The sequence below is a fragment of the Marmota marmota genome, unplaced genomic scaffold, assembly GCF_001458135.2.
Source record: "Marmota marmota marmota unplaced genomic scaffold, marMar, whole genome shotgun sequence".
In the NCBI taxonomy this organism is placed as follows: domain Eukaryota; kingdom Metazoa; phylum Chordata; class Mammalia; order Rodentia; family Sciuridae; genus Marmota; species Marmota marmota.
In genome coordinates, this window is record NW_026000168.1 from 10049886 (window position 1) to 10071029 (window position 21144).

At 43.1% G+C, this 21144-nt stretch overlaps 1 protein-coding gene and 1 long non-coding RNA gene across 20 annotated transcripts in view; both read left to right on the forward strand.

Moving 5' to 3' along the window:
- The window catches only part of Itpr1 (inositol 1,4,5-trisphosphate receptor type 1), a 389291-nt gene that overhangs the window by 291539 nt on the left and 76608 nt on the right, over positions 1-21144 (forward strand). For 10 of the 19 annotated variants that reach the window (XM_048787037.1, XM_048787038.1, XM_048787047.1 and 7 more), the window contains one exon: positions 6846-7007. In XM_048787037.1, coding sequence (XP_048642994.1) covers positions 6846-7007 — 162 coding nt within the window. Of the gene's footprint in view, positions 1-6845; positions 7008-14041; positions 15365-21144 lie in introns of those variants that run through there. The other 9 variants (XM_048787045.1, XM_015494949.2, XM_015494946.2 and 6 more) reach the window with 1 other exon arrangement.
- On the forward strand, positions 706-3925 carry LOC125611743. Its single transcript, XR_007341983.1, has 2 exons — positions 706-2699; positions 2746-3925. It is a non-coding gene; the product is annotated as an uncharacterized LOC125611743 (long non-coding RNA).

A 21144-nucleotide genomic window follows, 5' to 3' on the forward strand; every position in this document is an offset into this window, starting at 1 on the left:
TGAAATCCCAGAGATGGAAGCTGTACAGAAGAGAAGCATTGAAACTCGACTTCATACCTGGAGTGCAGTGCTCCCTCGATGCTGGCTTTGTGACCATGGGCTGGGGACATTATTGACTGACACTTTTGCACAATGCTTTCCAGGTTATGGGACACAGCCGTGTGATCTCAGTGCAGTAGCTGGTGATCGCTTTCAAAAAACAAAACCAAAAACCCAAGAGCTAAATGAGCTGCCCCTTTCCCTCTCTGGTACACACTTGGGAGAACCACACCTCAGAATCCACTTGGCTTCTAGAAATTCCAGGCACTAATCCTTATCCTGTCACAGGCTCCTGTAGAAATATAGGGACTGTGTGACAGATAGGGATATTGTATGTGGTTTGAGTCAACTGTCTTTTTGGTACCTGAATTTGGGGGTAGACAACAAATCCCCAGGTGTGAAACCTTTCTTAATAGACTTTCAGAATATCAGAAGGATGGAGAAGGAAGTACGGATTTCCCATATGCCCCCTTCTCTTTCTATTCCCCCCCCAGTTTCCCTGATTATTAACATTTCATATCCCTGTGGTATACATTGCTAGACTAGAATTCTGCACTGTTTTATGTACTGTTTTGGTACTGATGATTGAATCTAGGGGCGTTCTACCAGTGAGCTACACCCCTAGTCTTTTTTTGAGACAGGGTCTTTCTGAGGCTGAAGTTCCAACTTGCAATCCTCCTGCCCCAGACCTTGGAGTCTCTGGGATTACAGCTCACTGCAAGTCCAGATTTTCCATTCAGTCTCGCTCTTGGTGGTACACAGGCTACAAATGTGTGATGACATGGACCCACCATCAGGGCATCACACAGAATAGTTACAGTGTGCTGAAAAGGCCTCGGTGCTCCACCTAGTCGCCCCCCACTATCTTGCTGTGCCAAGAGCTGGGATCTATTTTTTAATGGATTAATTTTATTCATTGAGCATAGAGATCAACCCTAGTTTGTTACTGAGAGTGGTAGATTGTGGCTTTTTCTTTTACTGTGATCTTAGAAAAATTAGCTCTAACTGGTAATTATTTCAGTGGTAATAACAATCCTAACTCACCAAAGGGGCTTAACATGTACCAAGTGTTCTGTATTCCTGTCTTTGCGAAGTTCAGCCGCCCCCCAGGGATCCTCTGAGTGTGTGAACACGTGGGGAGACTGAACCTATTTCCACACCACCCACCACAGTCATTCCTATCCCTCTTCCTGTTTGTAAGGTAGTCAGAAACGCAGCTGCCACCTCCGTTGAAAAGACAGTCTTTCCTCTAGAATCTTCCCAGAGGGGCTTCTCAGGAGTAAAGAAGCAACTTCTCCCTTTTCCTAGAAACCATCTTCCTTCCATGACCCTTTCATCCTCAAGCACCCACCCCCCGCCAAAACACCTCATTCTCTCATCTGGCTAGAGAAGAACAAAGCGTTACAACCATTAGTGTTCCCCTGTCCAGGTGGCGGGGTTCTCCACCTGGCAGAGTTGGTCTACGGAGGTGAGGGATTCTCAGGAGTCTTTCTTAGAATAGCCTCTCAGTTGAACCTGGAAAGGGGGAAAAACAAAAAACTTCTCAGAATGGCAAACAGAGTGTTTGCTTCTTACAGTCCAGCCTCCTCCTCCTCCCTCCTTCCAGTCAAGGACGTTTCAAGAGGCTGGTCAGTGCCGCCCCCACCTCCTAACTTCAGGGTGTGCCTTTGCAGGGACTTTTCCAACTTTACCTAGAAAAGAAGTAACCAGAACCCAGCGCTTGTGGTCAGCCTGCTTCCGGCTGTGGCTTCAGTTAGTCTGTCTGCTCTGACAGAGGAAGCAGTGACAGGAACTGCCCTGGTTGGACCAGGAGGTCCGTGCAGACAAGGCTGCATCACACTGGCATGTGAGATGCCAGCAGCGAGGAGAGGGAGGGGAGCAGAGACGCATGCCACCCACAGACCCTCTCCCAGCCCTGCAGCCACACGCACTGGCCCCCAGGTGAATCCCTGCGTAAACAGAGTTTGTTGAACAGCACTTTCCAAAAAGGCAGTAGAAGCCAGAACAGTGAGACGTGGGATTGTGCAAACATGCTGGACCTTGGGACACCGGCTAGCTGGAGAGCTGTGGGTGACAGGCCTCCCTGGAATGATGGAGCACACAAGCTCACCATGTTGAAAGTCTTAGCTAAAGAGAAGGTCCCTGGATTCGGTCGTTGTCTCTGCTCCTGTGCGAGGCAGGGAGAGTCTAAACGTTTTCATGTGGGATTGGGATTCCCTGTGCTCAGGTGGGTCAGGTCAGTGGAGTTTTTCTTTCTGAGCAGGAGGCAAAACCAGCTGGAAAGGGAGAGGACAGCTTGGCTAGAATCGCTAATTAATTTAACTACTGGCTACTGTTTGATAATTGGAGATTTGACTCAACAGCCCAGGATGTTTAATTAAAATGCTAGGGTTGTGGCTCAGAGGTAGAGCTCTTGCCTAGCACTTGGGAAGCCCTGAATTCGATCCTCAGCACCACACAAAAATAAAATAAAGGTATTGTGTCCAACTACAACTAAAAAGATATATATATAAAAAATAGTGGCAACACCCGGGATCTACCCACTTCTGTGTGTGCTGTCCAGGGCGTACCATTCCCTGCAGTTTGTTTTGTGCAGACTGGGATATTGGAGGGGTCCCACCCACCCCAGCTTTTCATAAGGAGGCTTTGGAGAGGAGCCGGTAAATAACTAGACCAGGAAACTCCTTTCCTATCTTTGCATTGAAGGTACGCTGGGAAATGGAGGAGAGAGGGTTATCCCTCATACGTGGTCCCCTGCAAGCACAGCCTCTCTGTGAAGGGGTAGATTTTGAAGTTGGATTCAGTTGCACGGCATTTTTTGAATTAAATATAAAAATATGTTCAATCATCTGCCATCAACTAAAATGGACACTCTAGAAAGATGTGTTTTTTTCTGCGTGTGCTTATATGTCTTCTTGGGGAGTGCCTTCCTGCCCCAGGATTATAGGTGTCCTACTGACAAAAGCACAAATCAAGTTAAAAAAAAAAAATGAATCACAGGATCTGAGAGCCTCTGCTTCAACAATGAGGTGAGTGGCAGTCATCCTCGTGTCAGGGTCCCCACCTCCCCCCCAGAACACCTGTAGGCACTCAGGCCTTGGTGCCAGCTAGGTGGTTCAGCTAGGGAGCTGACATTTTCAGGGCAGAGACCCCGTCTTTCCCATCTGTACTTCCTTATGCTGGAAGTACATAGGCCTGGGCTGGGCACAGAAATTGTGCAAGTTCCCTAAACAGCTCTTAAATGGAGGAAGTCTGTGCACTTTGCACCAATTTGTTTGAACACCTTTCTAAAGTTCTTCCTGGGGTCAGGGAACCACATACACTGTGAAAGCAGGTGGATATCTGCCACAGAACAATTCTCATTTTCATCTGTCGTTGTCTGATCACTTGTCATTAGAATAAGGAGGAGACGTGGCTCCCTGAGCTTTCTCTGTATGCAGACTTGTGCACGGATCTTCCAGAGACTTTTGAAGATGTCATTCATGTGGACTCTGGAAATCTTCACTTTCTATTTTTCTGGAGGGTTTGCTAAGCAAATGCACCCAGGAGAGGTCGGATTCACCTGCACCTCAGTGATCAGTCAGCTAAAGTCCTGGCTGTTCCCTGAAATGGCAGCCACACGTGTCAGGCAGAGTGACTGGACCTCTTCCTGCCCTCTCCGATGTGTTGAGGCTGCCTTCTTGTCTGCTCTGTCTGTTCCTTTCTAGAGGGTCCAGGGTGCCAGACTGGCTTCCTCCTGCTCTCTGCTGTATCCTCATCATGAAGCAGAGCACTGAGGGTTCCTGAAGTGCTTGTTGAGTTTGCCACAAGTATTTTTTTTAAATACTTTCCAGTGTTTACACTTCTTATTCAAATTCACATAACTATCAAATATCCGACCCCCCCCCAAAAAAAAATACTCAGTTGGAGCAGTCTATGATTTCTAAGCACTAGATAATTTTTAGGATCTGCTTTGAAAAATAGCGATTGGTTTCTTGCTGCCGCCTACCCCTACCCTCCCCAGCCCCTGACAAACTACTCTCCCTTTCAGAGCCTCGGATTTCCGCATCTTTACTTACAGTGGTGGGACTGGTGATCTCTTAAGTTCCCTCCTGGCAGTACGTTTTGTCACACCCCAGTTGATGGGCTAACTATGGGCTCCCGCCTTTGACAAAGCAAGTGAGACTTTTGTCTCCTCCTCTGGGATTAGTAGCAGTCACTGTGGTGTCCAGGACCTCTTATGCCTGGGTTGGGCTCCTGGCTTCTTCAGATGGGTGCTCCCCATCCCGCCCAGGAGGGGGAGGGAGCTCTTCTGAGAAGGTAGCTCCATTCCTCCAAGTTGCGCCAATATTGAATGTGGGCTGTTTCCTTGGTGAGAAAATGGGGCTATCAGGTCTGAAGGGTGGACACTGGGGCAGTGAATCTAATTAGTGATGGCCACACCGTGGAAAACCGATTACCAGTGGAGAAACACTTATGTTTCTAAGATGGTAGCTTAAAAACTGTTATTTTGTGAAATGTTCTTTTGCCTGTTACTCTGTGGTGGGAAATGAACAGAGGGGTACGTGAAGGTACTTGTGAATGAAGTGCTTATGTCAAAGTCTGGGAAGGCAGAGATCATCTCTTTCCTCCCCTGCAGTCATTGCAGGCAATTCCGACGTGCTGTTTTCACATGTCTTATCAAGGGTGCACACAGGACACAGTGTCGCTCCATCCTTCCACAAACCAGGGCAGAGTGTCTGCTGTGTTTTCCCAAAGGTGGCCGTGGCCCTCATGATGCAGGCGGGCTAGTGAGTTCCTGCCTGTGAGACTCTCCTGATGTCTTGAGCAAACACTCTAAAGTAGATGTGCTGCCGTGTGACCAGTGTGCTGTGCCTGTTGTGACATTTTCCAACTAGTTCTTATATGGTTTCTACCCTGTGAGGTTGCCTTAGGTCACGACACAGTTTAACCATTTCACTTGAATCATAATATTTAGATATGCCTCATGGATTTAATTTTCTTTGGGCGGGGGGCTACTGGGGATTTAACCCAGAAATGTTTCACCTCTGAGCCACATCTCCAGTCCTTTCTATTTTTTATTTTGAGACTGGGTCTTGCTAAGTTGAACAGGCTGACCTTGAGCGCCTCCTGCCTCAGCCTCCCTAGTTGCTGAGATCATAGACATGTACCACCACACCCAGTTGAAGCCTTCTGTGTATAACAGAGGTTGGCAAACTCTGACCAGCAGACCAAACCCAGCCTGCCATCGTCAATATTTGAAAATAAAGTTTTATGGGAACACAGCCACACCATCCACTTATATATATGGTCTGTGGTTGTGTGTTACAACTACTCTGTATTGTAGTCCTCAGAGACCATGTGGTCCACAAAGCCAGGAACATTGACTGTCGACATTCTCATTATATTAAAAAAAAAAAAATGTTCCTGACCCCTGGTGTACACAAAGCAGAGATAGCATGTTCATTGTGCGTGTTTGGGGAGGTAGAAGCATGATTACTTCTGGAAAGTCTATTAAACTCAGCCTGCCAAGACCAAAATGGGCCAGGTGAGGAGGACACCAGATACATCTGGAATGAGTCAGCTTTCTTCCTCTAGCTCGAGCTGCTCTTGTGCTCATACCTGCCTCTCTGTATAGAGCCTAGGTATGAAGAAAGCTGTGGAGGAGAAGGCATATGTGGTGGGGAGGAAGTGAGGCCAGAAGAGAGGCAACCCATCTTGCTCACCAGCAGTGAGAAACACTGTGCCCTCGGGGAAGGAGGCCTCCTACAGTGGACAGCTCCCATTAAGCTTTTCAGCATGGGAAGAACAGGAAACCAGTAGGGTGGTGTCCATAAGCTCTGAAACTGGGAAAATGATTGGGGAGCCCCCAGGCCTTGTTTTCAGCCTCTTCAACGATCCCTTTACCAGGCACATTATATTGCACTTATCTGTTGAAATGCCCGAACCCGTGGGCTGTTAAAATCCGTTTCACTTCCACAATGTATGCAAACAGTTGTGCCCATATAATACTTTTTTAAAATATGCAGCATAGGGGGTTGAGGGTATAGCTCAGCTCATGCTTGCCTAGCATGTGTGAGACCCTGGGTTCAATCCTCAGTACCAATAAAATTTAAAAAGTTTAAGAATATGCAGCATACTATGAGCTACCTAGAGTAGGCAAGTTCAGATTCAGAAAATAAAATGGAGGCTGCCATCAGTGGTTTGGGATTTCAGTTGGGAAGACTGAAAAATGTTCTGGTTTCCAGGTACGGTGGTGCATATCTGTAACCCCAGCAATTCCAGAGGCTGAAGCAGGAGGATGGCAAGGTAGAGGCCAGCCTCACCAATTTAGCAACACCCTGCTTCAAAATAAAAAGGACTGGATTATAGCTCAGTGGTAGAGCACTCCTGGTTCAATCCCTGGTACCACAAAAAAAGAAAGAAAAATGCTGTGGTGATACTTGCACAGCAGTGTGAATGTACTTCATACCACTGCGCTGTGCACATTTTACCACAATTTAAAACAGAACTCATCACCAGCCATATCCTGTGAAAAGACCAGAGCCCCCGCAGCAGTATTCAGAGTTGCAGATCAGGACTCTAATTTGGAAACCTTCTTTTCCCCTGAGTTAAATGTTAAAACAACTTCCTTTTCTAGGAATTAAGAGGTCCATTATGTTCCCTTTAAAAGATCATTACTGAATAGTTAAAAAGTATAATAGCACATTTGTTTCACAAGGGACAGATCACATAGAGACGCCCCGTAGTCCAAACGGCATGGTATGGCGGCCTTTTTGCCCCTCTACTAACTCCCACTCTTTCTTTTTCCTTCATGTGGATTCTAGGAAAGAAACCTTGACTGGTTCCCCAGGATGAGAGCCATGTCCTTGGTCAGCAGCGATTCCGAAGGAGAACAGAACGAGCTGAGGAACCTGCAGGAGAAGCTGGAATCCACCATGAAGCTTGTCACTAATCTTTCTGGACAGCTGTCAGAATTAAAGGACCAGGTAAAGGAGGGAAACCCCGACTTCCCAACACACACATGCCCCTGAAATGGGACTGGAGGGGACAGTTCTGCAGTCGTCATGTTACCATGTTGAAGTACTTAGCCTAAAAGTGGGGGACTGGGCAGGAGAGGACAGACCCGGCACCATCACAAGATAAGGCCAGTAGGAGTGGCCACTGCTTTCAGTGCTGCTAAGGACATGGTTTTAATATGAAAAAAAAAAAAAAGTCAAAATGCAAACTACTTTACCCAGGTACTGGACCAAAAAAAAAACTAATTCTCTTTGCGGAGACAGAATGAAAAGCTCTTTCTTGTTTGGCTACTTAGCCCTCAGATTTCTCAAATCTTCATCCAAGAGATGTAAATTCGGCATCCTGGGATAAACTATAGTCATGGAAAAGCCTGTTTTGGTTCATTCGTTTGCCAAATGCTTATGAAGTGGCTGCCAGGTGCTGGGGATGTGATAGAAAGTGACAGAGACATAATCTCAGAAGTACTGCCCTTCCTGCACCTATGATAAATGCTTTACCTTTTAAGGTAAGGGGAGCAGATTTAAACCAAACCCTGTGTAACCCCTTAAATTGAACACTCTGTCACCAGTTGATTACCTAGTTATAGGATGGCCTGTGCCCTGCTCCTTAGCAGACTGATCTTGCATTTCTGTAGCTGACGGGGATAGTCATGTACAGACAGGTACAGTTCAGCATTTTAAGTTTCTGAAAGCTTTCTCTGTAGACTAGATGAATTTGGTCCAGGCAACTTGGCCCCGGAGGTAAGTTGCAGGGTGCACCCCCCAGGTGATTGGGTACATAACTGGCGAAGGCTTCATCTACCACCAACTCTTCAAGATAAAGCAGGATTATTAATTAGGCTCTATGCACTAAGTTCCATTCCTTTTGAAACTAAATTATTCCCAACTAAGCCCCCCCCAATGCCAGCTGGCCTCAGGTTTGTTTTTTTTCCATATGTATTCAGATATAAATTTTAAAAAGACGAATGAAGAAAGCAGACCTTATTGATGAAGGCTGCCTACAGCCCTGAGCTTGGTGGCATCCTAAAATGAATAATACCTGAAGACTAATCAAGATCTAACTAGATTACTTTGCTTCTTAACTGTTCGCCCTGCTGTGCAACATTTGACAAATCTTGGCAAGACTGAACTGACTTGTGGTGCTGTGTCCTTGCCCGTCCACAGGGCAATTTCTTAAAGACCCTCCCAAGCTCGAGTTCTCATCCTTTCCCTCTGGAGATATTCAGTTTAATCAGATGTTTTAAATTAGGTTCCCAAAGAAGCTTACACTGATCTAGGACAGACAAATGAAGGAACTGGTGACACGCATCATGTGTGCTAGGTGTGCGTGGCACCAGAACTACAGCTATAGGGATATCCTGGCTCCTAAGTCCCACGGCAGCCCAAGTTTGTTCTTGCTCATTCGTGACTAATTCTCATTGTCACACCTGGATGCTCTTCAAGGGCTCATATCTTAATATGAGGAACTGGATATTTCCAGTTTACTAGAGAGTCTCTTAAAATTTGTCATACAAAACTGCTATATTTTGGGGTTTGCTGTGGTAAAACCAAGCAAGCCCTTCCCTCCAGCCTCTCCCAGTCCTTTGGGTGCTGAGAAGCTGCTGCACCGAGGACGACTCGGCAGACGCTTCTGTGCCTGCTTTGCACACCAGTGAGCGTGGTGCAAGAGTTGAGCCAAGTCATTTCACCCCAGGAACACAGGAGGCTCTTAGGAAACTTATGCAAGTTTAGGGGACAGTGGCAGGGTGGGAGCTCCTGACCCCCCCAGCGTGGGCTTGTTTTTGTGTTGTGTATGTGTTTGTTTTGATTTGCTTTGTTTTGTTGCTGTACTCCATTTTCTTGTTCACTGTTTAAATTCTAATTTTTTTAAAAAAGAGGCCTAACGTTTCACAAGTTGCATCCTGCCCATTGGTGGAATGGGGGTTTCATTTTTTAAATACAATGTAGAATCATTCCTATTAAACTTAAGATTTGACTAAATATAGATGTTAGAACTAGAATGGTTTTATACTGCTTAATCCCAGGGCTTTTTCAATTTTTGGTTTTAAAGTTGAAAGCACGCCCCTCCCTGAGAAAGATTTTGAGATTGTAGCTTTTGTTATCTTCTAAGAAAAAAATAGTTCAAAGAAACATGAAGAATCAGTAACACATTCTTCAGCACTTTTCACAGGATTGCTCTGCTTAAGTTCTAAGGTGCCCAGAATTGCAGAAAAATTCAGCATAGCTTCTGCAGGGAGGGCACTTGCTTCCTTCAAAATGAACCAGTCAGTGTTTTCTTTCAATTCTATGATTTCTAACAAACCTTTAGTGCATTTGCATGTTGAGTAGATTTGAATTTTAATGTTTGTTATAACAAAATTTCTTAAACCGTTTTGCATTTAAAAAGAATCGCACAGATATATGTTGGAGAGCTCCTGGATCTGAAATAATTGTGAGAATTCTTGCCCTCAAAAGGGAAAATTTTTGAATTAAGCCCCAGGAATGATTAACGAACAAGAAACTCTGTAATAGATATTTTCTAAAACAACCATGAAAGAACACCATTCACTGAGAAAAATGTGGGAAAACAGAAGCTGCTTCATCACTTAGATATTTTGTAGATCTTCTGAGCCCAAAACCAGCGTAATGGGACAAGGGTGGTTTCAATGTGGCTGGCTCTGGTTTTAATCCTTACTGTCCCTGACCTCTTTGGTGGTGGTTGTCTTAAATGACCAACTTGGGGAGGAACTGCTCCTATAAAATGTTATTAGTCCACAGGTGGTTGGTCCTTTTTCTGTTATGCCAAGAATGGTTGGTTAGGATTGTTATGCTAAGTAAGTATTAATGATGCATCTCATCTTCAAGTTTCCCCTCCCAAGAGATTCTGAATACTAAATGTGATTCTCTTACATCCTTATTCCAAGGAGGAGAACTAATGTAAGACCTTAATATTTCTTTTTTTGCATGTTTCCTTCATAATGCAAAAGAGCCTATATTGAGCAAAGGGTTAACTTTCTAGAAAATGCGTCTGGCTTCCCGTAGGACACTCATCCATCGTTGCTAGGAATATAAGAAGTGCTTGGAAATCTGGATCATGTTAGCATGTTACAGCATTTGGCATTTTTCATGCAAAAAGGTTATCTTACCAACATTAACTGCTTAAGGAATAATAATTTTTTTAAAAAAAGATTAGGATATGGTCCCAAGTTGTGGAATGGAGGATTGAACAGACCTTACTGAATGCATTCATTTTCCTTATATTATGCTGGGATCATAAAAGAGGACTAAAACAACGTCTGCCCTCTCGGGTCCCATAATTAGCGAGCGAGATGGAGAAGTAGATTTCTCAGAGTTATGGTGTGGTGTGAGGAGCTGAGAAGCAGGTCCCGGGTCCACAGTGAGGCTGAAAGGGAAGAGTTCAGCTTCCACAGCCTTAAGCAGGTGGCTTCTGAGCTGGCAGAGAAACACAGTAAGGGGCTTCCCAGGAAAGGAACTGGCATGAGCAAAAGCATGATAATGCATGGCACGCTCAGGAATGGCAGAATGTTCTGGTTAATCCACATCGCCGCCTCAACCAACATTGAAAACCACAGAGTGGTCAGGTGCAGCAGTTGGTACAGGGACACAAAGATGAGAGGTCTAGCCTCTGCCTTCCAGAACCAACAGTCTAAATTGGGAGATAAGGAAGTTCAGCATGAATTATGCTTAAACCTAAGCAATGTACACCAGAGGTCTGCACAGATCGCTCTGGGAATAAGGCAACAGGGAGATGCCTACGACTGAGCCTAGGGAGAGGACTGGGGTCGAGACCGCAGAAACCTAGCCCAGGGTAGGGAGAGGAGCAGTCTGTGCTAGGCAGCCACTCCCAGATTCTGAACGCCATCATCCACACAGTTCTATTGAATCGATATTTGTATTCAAGAAACGCTTCAGTTCAATGTCTCAGTTTTTCAGGCGCATCATTTCGGAGCATAATTTTTCAGGACTGTAAAAAGCAACTCTGACAATATCTCCTGTTTAGAATGATTGAAATAAGGACCCTATTGTAACTTGAAAGCAGTTCTTCAAACACTATTAAGATCTGTTATAGAGCCAGGCATGGTGGTGCACATAATCTTTTTCTCATCTAAAAGGTGGCATGGGAGAAAATTCTTGATAGCTAGTGTATACAGCAAGCACACACAATGTCTAATCCTGTTTTGATCAATCTCATTGGCTTTTTAGGTAAGATGGCATTTAAGTCAATGCTATTGTCACTTAAGTGATAGAAGAGAAGGAAGTGGGCATTATAAGATTATGTACCCCCAAATACCGGGCTCTTTCAACTTGTTCAAGTATAGGAAAATGTACCCAAAGTGATTGTGGCCGATTTTGAAAATTATTAATGAAAAGCTGTTCTAGAACAATGGTTCTCACAACATATTCCAGGCCAGTGGCGTCTTTGTCCCTTGGGAACTTGTTAGAAATGCAAATTCATGGGCCCCACCTTGGACCTACTACATCCGTCTCTGCACGCCCTTTGATCTGTTTTCTAACAAAGCCTCTGGGATTGCTCTTGAACTTCAGTATGAGCCACAATTTTCTTTTTTAGGGCAACACAACAATCTTGGATAGATATGTACTTGGTATTTGAAATGATCCGTTAGAATTACCTAAGAATTGGCCACTAACCTCTCTCAGTGGGGAGCATTAGGGGTTGGCAGATGTGATGACTTGGGCAAACCTAGAAAGCTTGAGCAGGACCTCAGGCTGGCAACTTAAGACTCCCTTGCCGGAGGCCATAGTGTTTTAGAGGTTGTAAATTTAAGAGAAAGAATGACCAAGTAATTGAGGAGTCAAGGAGCACCGATTTAACAACCGGGAGGTAAATATGTATACATAAAAGAAAGGTTATCTCTAGTACCAATAATTATGGAAAGAAAAATGACAGAAAAAGTTTTAATACCCAGCTTTGAATTAAAAGAGCTCAGCAGCTTTAAATAGAAATTTCAGAAAAGTATTTTTCGTAGGGGATGAGCCGGTCAGGCTTACTAAATCCATCTGAATGCTTGGGATTATCCAGTTAAGGGTTATTGGATTCCCTCTCAGGATTACCTGTCTAGGGCATAGTTGTCGTAGAGGGACTCCAAGCTAAATGTCTGAGGGATCAGGCAGTGAAAGGATTGAATGGCTGGTGTTTGAATTCAATGGGGAATGTATTCCTTGTGCACGCAAAGCTGTCCTTAATCTAACAGAACCAGTGAATGTAGTATAGTGGGTGACACTTCTCTTCAAGAGTTGTCACTCACCCAAGGAAACTTTAGAGGCATCGGAAACATCCTCATTCAGTACCCTACAAAAAGCTTCTATTGAAGGCTTCCTTTTGGAAAAGTCTATTATAATTTAGATAAGAAGATTTACCAGGAGAGAAAGCATTTCCACAAGAGCCTAAAAATAATTACTTGAGAGGATAACTGATGTTCTAAAAAAGGAAAAAAAATAACCATTTCACACTGAAGCTAGGTAAGTTCTGTTCTTTCAGGATATTTTGTACCAAAAATCAGTTCAAGTAAAAACTAAGATTTAAGCCAGGCATGGTGGCCATGCCTGTAATTCCAGTGACTTGGGAAGCTGAGGCAGGAGGATCCCAAATTCCAGGCCATTTGCAGCAACTTACCAAGACCCTGTCTCCAAATAAAACAAAAAGGGCTAGAGATGTAGCTCAGTGGCAAGGCACACCTGGGTTCAACCCCTAATACTGGAAAAATGACAAAGACCGACTTATTTTTGAGACAGGGTCTCACTAAGTTGCTTATGGCCGGCCTCCAACTTGCCATCTTCCTGCCTTCCAAGTAGCTGAGATTACAGGTGGGCACCACACACCTGACTTATCCTAGGTTATCTGCCTCCATCCTCCTCTGAGATAGATAGAAATGACCTGGAAATGTGAAAAGGAAAAAAAACAAACAGTTCTGGTTCCAAAGCCTCTACGCTCTTTTTACTCCTCTGCCCTCACTCCTGTCCAGTTTTAGGAAACCAGAAAGGTTGGAGTAGGACCTTAAGCCACTTGCATACAACAATTTAATATGTATTTCCTAGAGCCTTTTTTTTTTTAAGACAGAATTTTTTTAAATATTTATTTTTTAGTTTTCGGCGGACACAACATCTTTATTTGTTTGTGGTGCTGAGGATCGAACCCAGTGCCATGTGCATGCCAGGCGAGCGTGCTACCGCTTGAGCCACATCCCCAGCCCTCCTAGAGCCAGCACCAACTGGGTCAAGGGAAAAGATCAGAATGCAGAAGATTAAGTAGACCCTACCTATTCCCGAGACTGCGCCCCATCCTCAGGAGCACTTCAGAGTGGAAACCCTCCCTTTTTGCTTTGGGTTGCGCAAGCCCTTTTTCATTGGAGCTTGGCTTAGGAAGTGGTCTCTCCTGGCCTTCAGTTACACTCAGCAGCTGTTGGTGGCCAGGGCCTTCTGGACAGTATTTGGTTATTCTGGATCTCAGGGAGCTGTGAGGACATTACTCATCTTCCCAGATGACTCTGTCACTTTTTTTTTTTTTCCCCCCTCTAACCAACCTCAACAAGCATCAGTGGGGAGAGGAACCCAGCTAAGAGCGTGGACTTATTCTCCCTCAACCCTGGGATTCTGACCTTGCTGCTTTTCTGGGTCGTATGGCGTGTTGTCACTGTCGTACAGAGCCACCATTTTCCAATGAGTCCTTCAGTCATTTGGAAATGGGTTCGGGAAACAATCAAGAATCCTATGCTTTTCCCGTTTTTTTTTGTTTCCTTGTGAAACAAGGAGCAAGCTGTACCTGTGACTGTTACCATTGCATGACGAGGTTATAGAATTCCCCTTTCTGCCTCGGAAGATTCCCTTTTTGAAGCTGTGTTTGATACGGTGACAGTATCAAACCCACTTTGTAGAAAGTGGGTTTCAGTACAAACCGTAACCACAGAGGTGAATCTATGGTTCAGAATATGATTTGACGTACAGGAAGTGTCTGGGTCTAATGATGAAACTTTTTAACTTTCCAGATGACAGAACAAAGGAAGCAGAAACAAAGAATTGGTCTTCTAGGACATCCGCCTCACATGAATGTCAACCCACAGCAACCAGCATAAGCAAATGAGAGAGGAACTGTATTGACCTTTTTTAATTATTATTAGCGTGGGTATGGCTAATTAGTTCTGATTCACCCACTAAGGTGACATTTATGCTTAGTATATTTGTAAATAACTCAGTTTTATACTGTATGTATATGATTGCTACTCTAAAGGTTTGGATATATGTATTGTAATTAGATTTGTTGAACGGCAAGATGACATTTCATTTGTGCCAAAAATATTAAAAATGCCTTTTTTGGAAGGACTAAAGAAAGCACCCGATTTGCACTTGAACCAGATTATAGATTTAAAAGCATATGACATGTATTTTGTATTTAAAACTAGAATAGCCAGTATTTATGTTTTTTATAAAACTGTGCAATATGAATTATGCAATCACAATAAGTCTGTAACTCCCCAGTGTCCTACAGGGAGTGCACATCTTTGAAGCTGGTGTGTTTGTTAATACTATGTAATAAATGGTTAAATATCAAATGATGCTGCTGCCAAAATTATATTACTAGTGAGTTTCAGGCCCCTGGGCATTTTGTACCATGTAATTATCCTACGGTGAAGCTGTTTGTCGTAGCTAGTGGCATCCGTGCCTGACAACGCTCCATGTCTATCAGCTGTTCAGCCGGCGTTCATTTTAAGAAACGCAACTTTAGTTTCAAGAATACTTTAAGCTTCTAAATTGATCACTTAAACTCTTTCTTTAAATCAGAGGCCACGGTAGATGCTCACTACTGTAGCTTGTGAGGAATGATGTTTTTAAAGGGAACTTTTTACACAGCGTTGGGAATCATCGTCATCTCCTGGGTGAGTTTGGATGTCACGGGATAGAGAAACAAGGACTGGATGGTTTCTAGAGTATTAGTCCAAACGGTTTTTCCTTCATCCAAACCAACATGCCCTTGTAGCTAAAATAATTAAAAGTATATACAGCCAAATTAAGGTGAAATGGGAACTAGCCCCTTAGAACCCAGAGTTGGACACTGACATGTTATTCTTCTGGAAGAGCCACGTTGTGATTTTCTTTCTGTGTCACATAATTTCTTTTCGGGATGGATGGAAAGTATGAAAGGAAACTTTTATACCTGTTGCCTAGTTTTGTACATGGGTCTCATTTTACTAGAGAATCTCTCTGCAAAAATGTTTTAAAAAATGTATTGAAAGCAGAGTTCTGAAATGAGTCAAGTTTGTAAATGCATATATGAAAGTATTTAATAAATGATGCAGAATCATATGCAGTAACTGGTGGCTTTCATTGGGTGTTTCTTTGTGAATTACTTTCTTTAGGACCAACTTCAACCCCAGCTGGTTTGGTTATCAAAATGATTCAAAAATGCTGAGCTGGATGTTGAAAAAAAATGACAGTGACTGAGAACCACTGGAACAAGTATTGGGGAGTGTCTGATACACTATTCCTTTTTTCATCTAGGATGCTGACTGCCAGTCTGGCTGTCATGGGTACCCTGATACTCTTGACAAAAATCAGGCATGTTCTGTCTCAGAGGCTTTTCCCATGGATTTTTTTTTTTTTTTTTTTGCATTTTAAAAAATTATTTATAATATTGGGATACATTTGTCATAATCACAAAAGCATGGAATATAATTTGCTCTAATGCAGTCCCCAGCACTGTCCTCGCCCCCCCACTGATCTTTCTGTACTTTATTTATAGTTTTTTTAATTACTATCCTGTGGATGTACTTGGTATTGAGCGTCACTGTGGAATACCCACACATGCACATACAAACGTTCAGTCAGACCCATTTCACTGTTCTTCCCTCTCCTGATCCCTCCTTCCTCCCCCTCAATCCCCTTTGTCCACTTCTCTCTCCTCTTTCTTGGAACTGGGGCTCGAATCCAGGGCTTCTTGCGTGTGACGCAAGCCCTTTCCTCTATTTTAGTGAGATTCCCTTTTTTCTCTCCTTTCTCTCCCTTCACCCTTAGTTTGGACTTTTGCTGGGGATCTTTCTCTTGGTACCTACCGGTGTAAGCATCACTAACAGCTGGTTTCGGGCCACCTGGTCAGGGTCCTCCAGCAGAGTCTCTAAAATGTTTTTGTTTTGGATGTGAGAGTTGGCTTTGGGGGAAAACAAATGTAGAAGAACTTGTCCCTCCTCAAGGCAGTGATCACGCTGGCTGCTGTTTTTGACACCGATTTTTGCTATACTTTGATAAGTATGAATAATTCCCACCCAACGCTGGGAACTGGATCTGGATGAAGTTACAGCTAAACGATGACTTTTTATAACCAGTGCTTCTCCTTTATAAATTCGATACAAAATGAACGATTCTGGTATCTCTACCAAATTTTTCCATCATAAGACCAGCCCAAAGTAGACGCCTGCTTTTATCTGAACCCAGAATGGCTTCAGTGCTCAACCCCACGACAGGCACCTGAGCCAGCAAGGACTTGCTCTCCCCGGGGCTTTCTCTTTGATGTCTCCCGCTGCCCGACACAGTGTGGCAGCATGTGTGGTTTGTCTCCCAAGCCCCTGCCAGTTCTCTGGAAAGTTCTGCAGTGACATGTCGAGGTGGCAGCTTCTACAGGTTTGTCATGTTTAATTTGAATCCTGTCACTGAAGATACAAATCTTCATTTGGTTTGCCAGCTTCAGCATCACTGAAATTGGAATGTCACTCCACCCTGCATGCAGCAAGTCCTGCCCTTGGAGTCAGGGTGCCACCACTGGAGTGACTGCCCCCAAAACGAGGTCTTAAGGTCAAGGCTGTGGCCCTGCTATGCAACTGCCACTCTGCCCATCTTCTCCCTCACCACCTTCCCAACACCTCTCTTGGCTTTCCTAGCCTTTAGAGTCACCTGTCCAGACAGGAGTGTCATCAGACCCAGCATCAAATATGGGGTACGGGACTAACATGCAGGAAAGCCATTTTGCCTCCCTCTATTTGATTTTAAAAGTTTACCTAGCCAGGTATGGTGGCACACACCTGTAATCCCAGCAACTTGGGAGGCTCAGGAAGGAGTATCACAAGTTCAAGGCCAGCCTCAGCAACTTACTGCAGCCCTAAGCAACTTAGTGAGACCCCATCTCAAAAATAATAAAGGGATGGGGATGTGGCTCCGTGGTCAAGTGCCCCTGGATTCAATTTGCAGTACCCAAAACAAAAGTCTGCTGCCACACACCAGCTCACGTTTTAAACACTGTCAGATTTCCTTCTCTAATACCACTGGCTAAAGAGCAGGTCTTAGAAATTCCATTCCATTTAACATTTATGGCGTCTTACCCTTTTCTTCTTCTGTTCCTGAAATTGTACAGTTATAAACCTGTTTCCCTCTGTAAGGAAAGCTGCCATTCTGGCTATGGTCCTAAAAGCTCTAAATGATATCCCCTCCTGTATGATTTTTCTTAGCTCTATTTTTTCTTCGCTCTATCTTTACTCCTCTCAAACATGCTTGCTTTTGTTTGTTTGTTTGTTTTGTTTTCCTTCCAAGTCCATGTTCTTTATTCATTATTCTTCATTTGACATTTTTAAAATTTGGTTGTACTTTCTGAAAACGGACTACTTGATTTTGCTCCAGTAAAACCCACACTTTCACTCTGTTTAAATTACTAGTTCCTATCAAATAATAAAGCAAGCTGACTTTATTTGCAAAAGCTGATCAGCAACTCAGTCTTTGCAGCAGCTAACCAAAGCTTTACATATAAGCGAATGGAAAACTATCAAGATCTTTTCAATAAGTAATTAACCTGTTTCAAAAAATTCAATTCTTGATTTCTTATCCTTTCCTGTAGATACTTTAGATAAAGCATTAATAGGAAATAGCCTAAAAGTTTCTGATAGTTATTTCAAGTCTAATCAGAAGACCATTAATTAGGAAAATGTACTCCTCTAAAAATATTAGGAGCAGGCCAGGCACAGTGGAACACACCTGTAATCCCAGTGGCTCAGGAGGCCGAGGCAGGAGGATCACAAGTCTGAGGCCACCCTGGGCAACTTAGCAAGACCCTGTCTCAGAATATAATAAAAAGGGCTATTCCTCAATAGTAAAGAACCCCTGAGTTCCATCCTCAAAACCAATATAGAATATAATAACATACTTCTAGAAAGAAGTTGGATTTTTGCCAAAATGATGTTTTTACAGATTAGGAAAGGGAAAAAAAATTGTGTTTATTAGAAGACTTTATAATAGAACTCACCTTACATAAGAAAGCATATAAAGATAGACTCTTATTGGAGGCTTTTGAGAAAATATGATCTACTAAGCCACATTACAGAAATGAAACTTTTTGTTCTTTTTTTGGGGGGAGGGGGCTGGGAATTTAACCCTGAAGTGCTTTACTACTATGCCACAACCCCATCCCTTTTTTTTTATTTTTGAGACAGATTCTCACTAAGTTGCTTAAGATCTTGCTTAGTTGGTAAGGCTGGCCTTGAACTTGAGATCCTCCTGCTTTAGCCTCCTGAGATGTGTTCCACTGCACCCAGCAGGAATGAAACTTGTTTTAAAGATAAGAAATTAAGCCCCAAATAGGTAACTTGCCCAGAGACTTGGCTCCAAAACAAACAGGATATCCTGGCTTAGACAAATACGTAGCTCTTCCGATTGCTGTCTTCCTTCCAGAACAGAGCTCTACTATTTTATCAGTCACTACTTTCCAGAACAGTTCTCCCTGATTCCTACATGTGGGACAACACAAATTGACTCACTTTTCTTTTCAAATGTCTCTCATAAGAGAATCTACGAATTAGAAAGTATTGACTAGGAATCCCTTATGAAGACTGAAAACTCTGTGGCAGAGATAAGAACCAGGTGATCTTCTAACACTTCTGACAACTATACATTGCATATGTAAATACCTCATAGTTAGCTGCATTTTTCCAAAGGAGAATCATTCTCCACCCAATCAGGATGGCTGCCTCTAAGCAAAAAGTTTCAGGTCTGCTGGTATTCTGTCCAAATGCAGAAGTCGGTATCTATTAGCAAACTCTTTGCTCTTCTTTACACTGATAACTTGCTAAAATCAACTAGAATGTTGGAAAACCCCCATCAAGATTTCGATTTTACAGAAAGTACCCAAAATTCCACCAGTTTTGCATCACAAAGTAGTGGTTTAAGTCAAGTTTAGAGTAAAACACCATGTGTGTGGTTTTTGTGGGTGGTTGCAACTCAAAATGACTTAGGCTTCATCAATTATCTGACAGGAGAGAGCAATGATGGCAATTATAATTAGGAGAATTATGATCCTAACAAATACTTTTTCCACCTTGAGCACCGGCTGCCATATTGACCAACTCTCATAACCTAAAGGCCAACTCAGAAGCGTCACTAGCCTTCAGGTCTGGACCTAAAAACCTAGCAACAGAAAGAAAATTAAAAGGTAGACCACTGTCACGTGTTTCACATTTATTTGATCAGCTTAGACAATGCCTATGGACTCTCCCCATGGTGGCATTTTAAACTCATTCGGTACAACAAATCTCTAGCCTACTGGAGTGCCACTTGAAAGAAAAAAAAAAAAAAACCAAGGGAGAAACTAACAATTCTTTAAGTTCATGACAAACTAGTGTGAAAGAGAATCCTCACACCTAGAAGTGAAACTTCCTCATCCGCCCAGCCTGGAAAGAAAAAGAAAGCTAAAAACCACTATAGAATAAGATTGCAGAGTTTGAGAAAACCCCTAAGGTGGGTTCTGAACAATAACACAAAGAGTCCCATAACATCAGTGCTCACTGCATGCAAGAACCGCAAATGGAAAGAGTTTGCCAGCATTTTTTGTAATTGACCTCACCAAAAAAAAAAATTACACACACACACACTTATATTTATAGCTGGTCCCATGTATATGAAACTTAAGAAAATTCAGGATTTTAATCTATTCGCTCCTCAGCATATGCAAGACATTTATTTCTTTTTTCACAAATGTATCACCAACAGCATCTCAGAAAAGCTGGGCATTCTCTGTCAAAGCTCTCTAGAAGAAAGCTTAAGATTTGGTTTGACATTGGAGACCTGAGCCACCCAGGGTTTAGGAGCTGAGTGCACCAGAGCCCAGGGGCAGCACAGTGGGGTGGAAAGAACATAGACCTTGAACTTGAGAAGCCTTAATAGCTCAACCACTTCCATGTTATGACCTTGAGCAAATTATTTAATTATTTCCATTTTCAATTCCCCCCTTCCAAAGAGTAAAGAATACTTGAATTTGGTTCTTTGGACATGATGAACATTAAGACAATACATGCCAAATGTCCAATACGTACTCAAGTCACATTATCACCCATTCCTTCGCAGCATAACCATGTCCTATTTCTCTCCTATCCACAACCCCAGCTAACAACTGCATGACCAAAAGCTACTTTCTGTTCCTACTGAATTGCTCTGATGTTGTTACTGTGGGATCCTATATATGTAGTCTTCACATGACATGTTTGGGTCACATCCAGTCATTTTAAAATTTTATCTCAACCAAATTCCATTTTAACCATCGGTTCGAACTGAATAATTCATAAAGAATGAAACCTAATCATACAGCGCATGACTTCCAGATAATTATTCCTCATATTTGTGATCAATGTGGAATTTGAATCTGAATTCTCTAAAGAATCTGCAAGGAAATAATTTTTATCTTGGGGATATGTATTTCCTTAGTTTATGGAGCCTCCCAACGTTGGCAAGTAGTATCTTGGGGTGACTCAGATATCAGAGACACCATCTTTCATTTAACATTCAAATACAAACTCTGCACCATATTGCACAGAACTACAAAGGCCCAGAACCTTCCTTAGTAATTTCAAGGACCCTAGAAGGTACTTAAACCTTTCAAATGATACCTTGCCTCTTTTTAATCCTAAATCCTGATTTCAACCCAAATCTCTGTTCCTTCTCACCATCTCCCCCTCTCTCTTGGTGGGGAGCAGGGAGAACTACTAGGGACTGAACCCATGGGCACTTTACCACTGAGCTACAACCCCAGCCCTTGTTATTTTTTGAGACAGGATTTCGATAAATTGCTGAGGCTGGCCTCCAACTTGTAATCCTCCTGCCTCAGCTTCCAGAGTTGCCGAGA